General features: G+C 36.9%; 1 protein-coding gene and 1 long non-coding RNA gene across 9 annotated transcripts in view; one reads left to right on the top strand and one right to left on the bottom strand.

Moving 5' to 3' along the window:
• The window catches only part of LOC108166736 (sodium-dependent dopamine transporter-like), an 8,920-nt gene extending 4,473 nt beyond the window's left edge, over positions 1–4,447 (bottom strand). Inside the window, exons 1-2 of one of the 2 annotated variants that reach the window (XR_001777118.1) lie at positions 4,295–4,385; positions 3,903–3,988 (exon numbers count right to left, since the gene is read on the bottom strand). Coding sequence is in view for 1 of the 2 variants with exons in the window: in XM_017307633.1 (XP_017163122.1) it covers positions 4,295–4,430 (136 nt within the window). In the remaining variant the exon portion in view is untranslated. Of the gene's footprint in view, positions 1–3,902; positions 3,989–4,294 lie in introns of those variants that run through there. The other variant, XM_017307633.1, reaches the window with a different exon arrangement.
• LOC103472076 (uncharacterized) lies at positions 7–4,237 on the top strand. 7 transcript variants are annotated; one of them, XR_534800.2, is made up of 8 exons: positions 7–192; positions 1,327–1,882; positions 2,203–2,323; positions 3,241–3,366; positions 3,435–3,569; positions 3,644–3,668; positions 3,780–3,902; positions 3,980–4,237. It is a non-coding gene; the product is annotated as an uncharacterized LOC103472076 (long non-coding RNA). The 7 variants fall into 7 exon arrangements; XR_001777119.1 differs by having other exon boundaries at positions 2,203–2,273; positions 3,644–3,902; XR_534798.2 differs by having other exon boundaries at positions 3,644–3,902.
• Positions 4,448–12,667: the final 8,220 nt, after the last annotated feature.

The raw sequence follows: 12,667 nt of genomic DNA, 5'->3' as shown, positions 1-12,667 counted from the left end.
TTTTTTTTTGTCATGTGGTCCACACTCCTTACCAGTTGGTGGCGGTAATGCTTACCTAAAGTTTCTTGCCAACCGCCATTAAATTTCAACTAGAAGAAGAAGAAGTTCATTTTCAGCAACAAGACGATCGAGGCTAGTTCTCTCAAGCTAACATGCTAATTTGTTGACATTCTTAACAGCTATTTGTTAAAGGTATGTAGACGGTCTTATTTTAAACTTATTTGTGATTTTTTCCATTCCGCGTTGGTTCCAAAACTGTTAAATTACATTTCAAAATACTTTACTTACCAAAAACCTAAGGTGAAAACAAATCTAACGTTTTAATGTTCGTTGCGTCGCTTGAATTTTCTAAGCAGTTCTTTCATACAGAATGTATCCTTAATACAAAAATAAATCTGTTCAAATATTATATAAACAAACGGATACGCCTTAAAAGTCCAAATTTTATTTTATTTCGTTTTCCTCAACCCTCCGTTTCTAATGCATGTAATTATAAATAAATGGGAGAAGCATAAATCTGTTAACACACGTTTTTTCTATATCCAAAAAATAATTTGCTGCATATGTATATTATTCTTTAATCCTTATTTTAGTTCCCATAAAATGAACCTTTGCGGTGAGCGCTTGAAAACCACAGTCACATTCCTCTTTCGCACACAATTTTACCCAATAAAGCTGATTTGGTTATGAATGTTATGCTATTAAAATGAATTTTACCGATTATGTTAATTTTATATTTTCTCCAAATAATTTTTTGTTTGTTATTGTTGTTTTGTTTCTATTGACTGTTAGGATTTTATGTAACTCTACTTAAAAGTCAAATTTGCGTAAGACTAACATGGCTACTTTCGGGGCTGTTTTAAAGATTAAAATTAAAGCTTCACTCAGATTCATCATTTGATTAATTGCTTTTAATTAATCAATTTCATTCCTAGTGTCTTTATTATTTTCCTGTAAAGTCTTGATTTTTAATTCCAAGGAGCAAATACTACCAAACGTGTATAGGTTTTTCTTTCTCTTATTTTCATTAGTTTAAATTAATGCCGAAATACTGACAATAGCACATTTTAAAAATTAATGCTTAGTTGTATTTTTTGTGTTGTTATAATAAAATAAAATATGGTGTTAAGCAAAAGTCCTTTGTATTTTCTGCTAAGTAAGTAGGTCCTAACCCCAGATCTTATTATTAAATACTATTATAAAATCCATTAATATTGGCCTATTTTATTATTTTTTTCATTTAGTCATCTTTGTCTGCATTTCATATATGTATCCATCAAAAGTTAAAAGAATATTTATTTATGTGCGTGTTGTTTAAATTGACAGGAAGCCAGAATGGAGCTACAAAGAGGTGAAAGCCATACCCTACCCAGACCAGATGGGCCCGTACTGACCAAAGGAACACTGGACGACACAGAGTACAAGGACAGGCCTGCAGTGGTGAACGGATGGGGAAAGTTTTATCTTCCCAAAACAACAAAGATGGAGGTTATTGGCTATGTGGAGGGAACTTCGTACCCATGTGACCAGCTTGTCYTGATGACCTGTGAGGACCAGAAGGTGTAYGGCTTTGATGGAGAGGAGCTGCATCTGGTGRCTTTCAGGCTGCATGAGATGTTCACAGTGGGAATAGCCGATCCAGCACTCCAGAGTTATTACCGTGGRGAGGCCTTCAAARACATGGTGAGTGATTGACTTTGAATGTGTGAACATTTATYCTGAATGCCAGTCTGGRATCCCTAACAATATGTTTTATGCTCAGACCAAAGAGGACTGGGAGAAGGTGAAGAAGGGCCCTGTGGGGACGATGCTGAATGAGGAGCATCGTCAACTGGTGGCTTCTCACAAATCTGCCATCCTGCAGAGTCTCAGACAAATACAGGTGGGTGTCCTTTTCAGTTGGGTATCACAATAAGTGATGAAATCTAAGTTTTTCATATATTTAAAACACAAACATGCTTCTTAACATGGAACTGTCTTTCTGTACTTAGCCCAACATGAGGCATGAAAGTACTATGTGTTGCATCTCTAACACACAGAGAGTCACTGACTGTGACGGTTTTAGACTGAAACTGACCAGTAAATGACACTGGATCCTACAGTTAAGAGACCAACTTTTAGGTTCAGTTAAAAGCAGTGGACTTCTTCAGATTTGTGGGGTAAACCCAGCATAGTAATCACTCTCTGTTCTCTTCAATGCAGGAATCATGAGCCGAATGAGAAGTTCCACCGCAACACCATGACTGAGATGTTGATAAGTGGAATGTGACAAGGTCTTGCCACTTGTGTGTCTAAAAAAAGTACTTCAAGTTATTTTGTTTTGGTATGCGTTTGTTTATGTACATTTGATAATTGTGGCATGTTTTGTGAAATGACAAAGTGTTTTCCTCCTATTGGCAGAGATCAACATAGTCAGATACAGACTATGCAATAAACAATCTGCAAAGTCTAAGCCTGTTATTATTATTTTAGGTAATCTGATCTAGGACTTCCAATTACATCTGCTGGTCAGTGACCAGCAGATAATTGTTTATATTTCTGTATTATACTATAAATATAAAGGTTAAATTATTTAGTTTAACTTATTATTCTTAAATATAAACAATTGTGAGGCTTAAAACATGTTATACATATTTTTATCATTCTGTGGAAAGTTGTGATACAGACAAAAACATGTTTTTACCTGTACAAGCTGTCAAAATGTGAATATATAATTTAAATTATGAAAATGAGGAAAGTCAGTATGAGGACCTACAATGGTGTGAGAAGTGTTTGTGTTTGCTCCCCTCCTGGTTACATACAGTGTCTTGTAAAAGAATTCATAACCCTATAATTTTTCCAGGGTTTGTGATTTTACAACCACAAACATCAGTGAATAGTGAATAATTGTGAAGTAGAGTAAAAATGACATGAAAGAACAAATTTTTACAATGAAACATGAAAGTTTTAGTGCGTGTTTGCACTCAGACCCCCTTTACTCTGACTCCCCTCAATAAAGTCCAATCAATTGCCTTCAAAAGTCAACTAATCAGTAAACTGACCTCTAGTTTATGTTTTGAAGTATGATGATTACAATCACCAAAACTGACTTTTTTTACAAATAAAAATCTGGTGGTTCAACACAACTAAAACAGAGTTGAACATTAAATGCAGTCTATATACATCCTCAAAAATGGCCCTTCTGGAGTAATAATTTGACTTTTTGCTTCTTTCATTTCAACTACATTTGTTTCATCTCAGGTTGTTCATCGGTAAGGACAAAAGAATGAGGATGGAATTAGAAAAACCCTGCAGAAAGTTGTCAAAAAATTGACAGAAATTAAAGAGTCCACCATCCATGTCTCTGATGGCAACAACAAACATTCAGTGAGGCACTGTGGAGTAATAAATTCAGTTTTGCATTTTTCATTTTATTTACACTTGTTTCATTTCAGCTTCTTTATCTGAAAGCACAAGAGAATGAGGATGAAATTACAAAAACCCTGCAGAAATTAGTTGAAGAGTTGATGGGAAAGACTGCTCATAAAGAGACCCAAATCTGCGTCTCTCATGGCAACAACACACCTTCAGTGAGGCCCTATGGAGTAATAAATTCACTTTTTGCTTTTTTAAAAAAATTTTAATTACACTTGTTTCATCTCAGGTTGATCGTCTGGAAGGAAAAGAGAGTAAGGAAGAAATTATAACAACCCTGCAGAAACATGTCAAAGAGTTGATGAAAAATACTTCTAACGATGCGTCATATTCCACCATCTATGTCTCTCATGGAAACTGCACAGTTTCATCTCACCAAAGACAAACCAACCTCTTGCAGACACTCGTCAAAGAGTTGATGATAAAGACTCTTCCAAAAGTGTTGTACTCCACCACCATCTGTGTCTCTCATGGCAAAAACAGTTAAAGTGAGGCCCTATGGAGTAATAATTTCACTTTTTGCTTTTTTTTTTTTGCCACTTTAATAACACTTGTTTCATCTCAGGTTGATCGTCTGGAAGGAAAAGAGAGTGAGGAAGAAATTAGAAAAAAACTGCAGGAACTCAGCGAAGAATCAAAAAATGGATGCATGGATGGATGCAAACAATCGAAGCACGTAGATTCACACAAAGATAAACAAATGACGGTAACATGCTGAACAATATTGAGTCATTTATAACTAATGTTCAACTGAGTGTCTTCAGAAAATGCGCATGTTGTGTTTGAGTAATAAAAATACAGCAGGCTGTGTGTTTTAAATGTCTTCCATGACTGTATGTATGCAACCTTAAATGTAGTAACAACCAGACAAACTGCTCACCTGGCTGGAGAGCAGCAGTCGCTCCGTCGGCTCCGAAGTGGCCATTCTCTCCACGTGACAAAAACGACTCATTCCTCACGGCTCCATCGAGCTGCCGCTGAATATTGAAATCCGAAGCAAAGAAAAAAGCCGGCATCTTTTAGTTCACGGCTTGTTTGCATCTTCCATCACTTCCGTGTTGCAGCAAGTTTCAAACATTGCGCCTTCATTTTTCTTTTCTCTTCGCCTCGCTCTTCTGACCACGCCCTCGGCCAAACAATGAACAGCAGCGAAGCTTGCGTCACCTACCAAACCCGGGCTGGCCCTGCTGACCCTGCTCTGGAAGCAGGACCCAAAAAAGCAGCGCCAGCCCCGTTGAAAAGGCCGGTGGGAGCCGAGCGGGCCGGTGGAAAAGGGGCATATCTAGCTGGAGCTGCAGAGTTCATATTATAACAAAAGCCAGAAGAACGTTTTCGAAAGCCTGGAGAATACAATCATTTAGCTTAATTGTGGGTCAACCATTTAGGATCAAAGAAGCATTACATGGCTGTCGACTTGTTTCTGCCGGGTGAGTAGTGAGTGCCATTTTAAGCAATTATGATAACGATGCTATCGCTAACAACGAACTAACCCATGTTATTTCTATGAGCTTGGCTCTCCTAGTAAATCATTTATTTAGCTTCTGTAAACCCAAATTAATGCTGGAGTTGTACGTTAATGTCGAGTTGCTGTATTACGCTGGAATCAGGTGCAATGTAGGTCAACGATTCGCTCCGTTCTACAGAAACCCCGTGTTCGTGTCCAGAAACGAAGCATGTGGGGGGAAAGTCACAGCTCACTGACTGCATGGCTGGATTGGTTATATTTAATTGATCTTTTTTTATTTATTTTTTGGCATGAAAGTCCCGCTGAATAAACATATTTTCTGTCCGTGACTCGGCACTGAGCTAGCTGCTAACAACATTAGCACTCTGTGGACAACCACGCTAAGGGCATAAAAGTAATATATCTTACCATAATATTAATGCTTGTCTAAGTAACTGTAAAATAAAATCTGAAAATACAATTTAAACGATGTGATTGTTACGTGTTAGAAAATGGGCACTGCAAACTGGCAAACCTGTTTTTAGCTGTAGATTGATTGTTTCTCCTCTTTTTTCAGTAAGTTTTTTAAAATTCAACTCCCTTGTGACCAACTACCTTCGAAACACATAAATAACATTTATCTTTCTTTATATTAGAACGGTTGGAACAACCGTACAGGACTCGGACTATAGACATTTTGATGCTGGATCAACAGAAATAAATGGGCTGCGTTTTCTTCCAGCCCTCCATCTGCTTTGGGTGATGTTGGTGCTACGTCATCTGAAACCCAGCAATAAGGTGGATAGGCTATTGGGAGAAGTTGTAGCCTGATGACGCTGCCCCTCCTCATTAGCATATTCTTTTTTTACCTTTTTTCCCAGTTTTTTGGAAAAAATTTATAAAATGAAAAAGTACAATTGGAAAGGGATCAATAAAAATGGAAAAAAAATTATAAATGGATAAATGAAAGACAAATGAAAAACGGGAAAAAGATCAATGAAAATTTTGGCTGTAATGGCTCGCCATACGGTTGTTCATATAAAAGGACAAGAGAGTTAGGATAAAATTAGAATAACCCTGCAGAAACATGTCAGAGTTCATGAAAAATGCTTGCAAAATTGCCGCCACCTGTGTCTCTCATGGCAACAATACAGTTAAAGTGAGGCACAATGGTGTAATAATTTTACTTTTTTCATTTTTATTTCACTTGTTTCATCTCAGGTTGTTCATCTGAAAGGGAAAGAGACTGAGGTAGACATTAAAACAACCCTGAAGGATCACGTCAAAGAGTTCATGGAAAATGCTTCTAAAAAAGCCACCACCCACGGCTCTTATGGCATCTACACAGTTTCAGTGAGGCATTTTGGAGTAATAATTTCCCTTTTTCGCTTCCTTCATTTTAATTACTTGAAGAATAAAATTGAAAAAACCCTGCAGACAGTCAAAGAGTTGATGGGGAACACGTAAAGTGTTGTATTCCACCACCATCTGCAGCTCTCATGGCTTCAACACATTACTATGGAGTAATATTTTCACTTTTTTCATTTTAATTACACTTGTTTCATTTCAGGTTATTAATCTGAAAGGACAACAGATTGAGGATAACATTAGAACAACCCTGCAGAAAGTCAATCACCTGACGTAAAACGTTCTGATACAACTTTGGATTCCACCATCACCTTCCATCATGGAAACAGCAAACATTCAGTGAGGCACTATGGAGTCTCCATGTCCACCACTGGTCGTCCTGCAGGCCAAATCATGGTTGCTGCATCCTGCCTTAACTTCTGGGAGCAACATGTAACTGATGCCGTGATGAGCTACTATCCAGAAGACACCAGGAAGACATACTTTGATGTAACCATCAAACTTCCTGATGGTGTAAGGTGTCAAGCCTTTGACCTGAGGAGTGGAAAAGTAAAACTTCCTTGCTGTTCTTGTAGCAATACGTTTGGCTTGGATACAACTGACACACGGGTGTGGCCTAATGGCAACTGTGCTGAAGCTGAAAGTTTGAGCAAGTTGCTTAGAGAGGAAGAAGTTAGAGAGCGAGTACAAAGAAATGGAAACTGGACAGAAGACAAGTGCTGTAGATGATAAGTATCATCTTATAAAGGAACTGAATGAGGTTCGCTTTGCACATAGAACAAGAGCTGATCTCTGCTAGAATAGGCTGTAACACAATGAAGAGCAGATATTAATATGACTCAACTGTAAAGTCACAAACATCTGAGACATGTCAACAGTTGAGAATGGGAATTTTTTTTAACAAAATGCTTAATGTTTTTTGAGAAATAAAATTATTAGTGAGTTTAAAAATGCAATTTCTTGTGCATTCCAGATTTAGTCTTGTGTTAGTTTGCGATCAGAGAACAGACAGAATCCAGAAATTGTAGCGCTGAGTTATTTCTTTATACAGTTATTCAAACATTTCATTCCAGTTCATAGCATGACATGCATTCAAATAACAGGAGGGAGAGTCTCCCTCTGACCTAAACCACCTGGCTTTTAAAGCATTGGACTAATTAAGGGGTGGAGACATTTACATTTCCAGAAAGGAAATATACATTTGTACTAAACTACATTACTAGAAAAATATGTACATAATTACAACTAACTAACTAACAACGTCAAAACTGAAACAAACACAATCTGGGCCCAAACAAAATCCAAAAACATATCCCCTCCCTCTCAAACAATGGGTTTTCCCAGTGAGGCTGATTGAAAACACCAGGTCCTTGTCAGCACTGCTCATGCGTGCGTTTCCATGGCAACACGTGACCAGGTGACTTCAACGAGACAAGAGAATGATTAAAACAAATTATTAAATAAAGCAAGTTACTTCCTCCAAACAAAAACAATACATTTACCAGAAAAGTTAGAATATAGAAAGTACAAAAACAGCACCTGTTGGAAAGGGGGCAAATCCCTCACACTCTCTTTGTGGCAAATCGCTTTGAACAGCTTTGTTTCTCCAAGCTGATATAATTAAAAACACAAAACTCTCTGAGCCATATTTTATCTTTATATTGCTCTTATGGTTTTTTACATCATAATCTAATTGTGTCTCTACTGTTAGGTGTATTTTATACTCTGTCTCAAGTTATCTTTTCATTTATTTCCTTCAATTTATTCTGTTATAAAGCCCTTTGGGACAATGCTGATGTTGAAAGAGCTTTGTTGAATATTAATAACATTGTTTATATGCCAAATTAATTATTAATTATGAAAAATCCAATAAATTTTTTATGATTTATTTCTTTGGTCTCTTAATCAAAGCCGAATCCTGACATGTAAACGTAATCAAACGGTGGTGCAGAAAAGTGTTGAATTAGAGGCGTTGATACTTATATAACAGAGTTATTGTAATACTTTTTTTTTTCCTTTGTTCAATATTCTTTTTTTTTTTTCCCCCCCTCCAGCTAAATTAACTTGCATCAGTTAAACTGTACAAAGTTGTTGTCAAATTAAAGACGTTGAAAAATCTCAAATGATTTTGGTCTCAATTTTTTACGTCACATAAACCTGACAAGTTGTAACAATTATTACACTCCAGTTAATTGTAATTCTAATTAATTAAAACCAAATAAAGTTCATGTGCCACATGGTCAGAAGTTGGCTATTAAAAAAACCTCAGGTGAAAAAGGTTTGATTTGTTATGACAGTATTGGTAGAATATAGAAATATGTATATTAAATATGTATAGAAATAATATATTATTCCATGTGGGCGTTTGAGTTGTGGGTGAGAATATGGAGTTTTTTTTTATTTTATTTTTCAGTTTAACTGATATCTCAGAGTAATCCAGGGAGGGAAGCATGGGTAGTGACAATCAGAGTGACGAGACAGAACAAATAGCCCCACAGTGAGCCATACACTCACTGAATTTAGAGAGACCAATTAATCCAACAACCATTAGCATTTGGTTAATTGGTTCCAATGGACCAACTAAACATATTTTAAAATATCTGTTTGCGAATGTTGTGAATAGTAAATGGAATAGGTAGAAGCCATTTGTTTAATACTCAATGAAACATATTTACCGTGTTTGATGTTTGTTGTGGATTATGTATACTCACAAACGAACGAGATAATTCGTCCAAGCTCGTCGTTTATTGAACGTTCAGAAATTACAGCGGCTGTAATGTGCCGAGGCAAAGGTAAACAAAGGTAAAATAACCCTTTTACCAGGGGTGAAGCATACCTGTTGCCATGGCAACCACCACAAGCCGAGCAGGGACTACATTAAAAACATACCATTCAGTCCATTACGATATTAGGTTTTCAGGCTTGTTATTTATTTTGCGATTATTAATAAGCACTCCCTGATTAGTTAATTTTAAACTCCTGCTCTGCTCATTATTTTAATAATGGAACCGAAATGCACAGAATTGCACAACGGGTTTTGTTCAAAAATCAACACGTTTTGTTGAGTTTTTTTTGTTGTTCTTTAATAAAGTTACAAACATTTTGATAAGGAGTCAGAGGAGGACGTGCTGGTCTCAGCATCTTGGCATCGTTCAGTTTGTCATCTCATGCCGAGATCGACTCAAAACCTTCCGCGATCAACATATTGCACCGCTGTTCTACCAAAAGCATGAACAATTCAGAAACAATATGAAACCCTGGTCATACATGATACATCTAATACATACTTACATTTATTAGAAACATGCATCAATGCTTCTAATACAGGTAGAGAAATAGCTTTTCTAAAGATGGGTTGGGTTCARAATCATAGTCTGACTTTATGTCAGGATTTGGTTTTTCTGTGTATTAATTCAGGTTTCTGTGTTTAGTTGAGTCGCTGTTTTGTCCCGTCTGCCCCTTGATTGCTCCCAGCTGTGTCTCGTTCCCTGATTACCCCTTGTGTAATTAATCACACGTGTGTTCCCTGGTCCTTGTCAATACTGTGTTTGTCTCCCCAGTGCCCGTTTCAGTCCCGTCGTTCTACCACCATGGGTTCGCCTCCTTCATTGCCACCCACCCTGACCCTGACATTAAGGTGGGAAGTAAAAATTCCTTGCCATTCTTGTAGCAATATGTCTGGCTTGGATACAACTGCGATATGGGGGTGGGATTATGGCAACTGTGCATAAGTTAAAAGTTTGAGCAAGTCTAATGTTGGCTTTGAATGGAACATCCCGTTTTTTGTACAAAGAGCAAGAGCTGAAAATGAATAGACCTTTACACGATGAAGAGCAGATGCTAAAAATGATGCAATGTTGAAAATGGGATATCTTTTTTTATAAAATCTGTAAAAATGTTTTTTGAGAAATAAAATTGAGATTAAAAATGCAATTTCTTGTGGATTCCAGGTTTAGTCTCTCTTTATAGAAAATCGCGTCAAACAGCCTAGTTTATTCAAGCTGATATCATTGATAACACAAAACTGAGCCACATTTTATCTTTTTATTGCCTGACTCTTAACAGCAAAATCAAGTTATCTCTTTACTGTTGCATGTATTTTATACTCTGTCTCAAGTTATCTTTTCATTTATTTCCTTCAATTTATTCTGTTGTTTCTGTTCTGTCTTTGGTCTCATAATCAATGCNAATCATAGTCTGACTTTATGTCAGGATTTGGTTTTTCTGTGTATTAATTCAGGTTTCTGTGTTTAGTTGAGTCGCTGTTTTGTCCCGTCTGCCCCTTGATTGCTCCCAGCTGTGTCTCTCCCCTGATTACCCCTTGTGTAATTAATCACACGTGTGTTCCCTGGTCCTTGTCAATACTGTGTTTGTCTCCCCAGTGCCTGTTTCAGTCCCGTCGTTCTACCACCATGGGTTCGCCTCCTTCATTGCCACCCACCAGACTCCTTGCGGCAGGCCTCACCCTGACCCTGACATTAAGGGGAGAAGTAAAAAATCCTTGCCATTCTTGTAGCAATATGTCTGGCTTGGATACAATTGTGATATGGGGGTGGGATTATGGCAACTGTGCATAAGTTAAAAGTTTGAGCAAGTCACTTAGAGAGGAAGAAGTTGGAGTACAAAGAATTATAAACAGTGGAGAAGTAAACGAACTGAATAATGTTGGCTTTGAATGGAACATCCCGTTCTTTGTACAAAGAGCAAGAGCTGAAAATGAATAGACCTTTACACGATGAAGAGCAGATGCTAAAAATGATGCAATGTTGAAAATGGGAACTCTTTTTTTTATAAAATCTGTACAAATGTTTTTTGAGAAATAAAATTATTATTGAGATTAAAAATGCAATTTCTTGTGGATTCCAGGTTTAGTCTCTCTTTATAGAAAATCGCGTCAAACAGCTTAGTTTATTCAAGCTGATATCATTGATAACGCAAAACTGAGCCACATTTGATCTTTTTATTGCCTGACTCTTAACAGCAAAATCAAGTTATCTCTTTACTGTTACATGTATTTTATACTCTGTCTCAAGTTATCTTTTCATTTATTTCCTTCAATTTATTCTGTTGTTTCTGTTCTGTCTTTGGTCTCATAATCAATGCTTCAGTTGAACTGGCCTTATGGGATACATGAAGTTTTCTGAGTGTGAATCTGTTGGTTAATCAGTAGATGTGTAACTATTGTATTCACACAGGCGTGCTGAACTGCRTTAGACAGATGGCACAGGAAAAACCCCAAACGTCGAGTTGAAGTATGTCTGAGTTTTAATTTTTTTGTAAAACTGAAAAATTAAGCATAAAAACCCATACATGAACAGCTTGCACATCTCAAGTACACGCATTGCTATGTGAAAGAATTTTAACACGTAGTGCCACGAAGGCTGGACACGTTTAACATGGTTAAAGATCGCACAAAAACTTAAATAGCAGACAAGCTTAATTATTTTCTGTCAAACATTTGAGTACAATAACGCACTACTTACGGACAAAGATACTTGAGGCTTGAAGAAAGATTTAAACACCGTCACTCTGCCACGTTGCAGGTCAAAAAACAATGGACAGAATTTTAACGAAAACAAAACCTAACTTAAATCCTGCCATAAAACGACAACAAATAAGATACTAATAAATCTTCTGAGTATTACAATACAGTAACCAAACCTGAATGCAGTGAGATTGAATCAAAAAGTGGTGCAGAAAAGGGTTAGAGGTGCTGCAAACTTATATAATGGGTTTATTGTAGTGCATTTTTACTTTTTTATATATTTTTGTCTCCACCTGATTTATTTTTTGTCAGTTAAACTGCACAAGATCGATGTCAAATTAAAGAAGACAAAAGGTCTCAAATGATTTGAGTCTCATTTTCTTACAAAACAAAAACCTGACAATCAGCTACAATTGTTACAGTCCATGGGAGAAGCATAAACCTGAAAACTGTTCATTTTAATCAGAAAAGGAAGGATTAAAATCTTTTGACCCGTTTTATTCTCTCTCCCGCCCAGATTCCTTGATGCAGTCAATGTATCAGCTGAACAATAAAGACGAAGACAAACCGTTTTCCCAAGTCCAAACATAACATTTATTAGATGAACAACTACTGAAACTGACAAAACTCAATAAAATCACAAACCAGCATCCAATTCAATATTTACCTCACTCCACAGACATCCACACACCAAGACAAACTTACGGGGAACCATTTCACCGACGCACCGCTCCCCGGAGACAGCATCACGGGTAACCCCGGAGCGATCTGAAGTTAAGGTTCCAGGTCCTATGCTTTTAAAGGGAGGGCRWGTTTTCCCTTCTCTGCTGTATTCAAATTAGGGGAGTGTCCTTAGCTAAGTTCATTTAAATCTAGTTGACTATGTCCCAGTAAAAACTTGTTTTTAATATCAAAGAAGTGTTATTTTCTTTTGAATGAAGACAGATGTTTTTTTT

Source organism: Poecilia reticulata, linkage group LG11 (genome assembly GCF_000633615.1).
Source record: "Poecilia reticulata strain Guanapo linkage group LG11, Guppy_female_1.0+MT, whole genome shotgun sequence".
Taxonomy (NCBI): Eukaryota; Metazoa; Chordata; class Actinopteri; order Cyprinodontiformes; family Poeciliidae; genus Poecilia; species Poecilia reticulata.
Note: the sequence above shows the minus strand (reverse complement) of the source record. Positions and strands in the feature narration are given on the sequence as shown.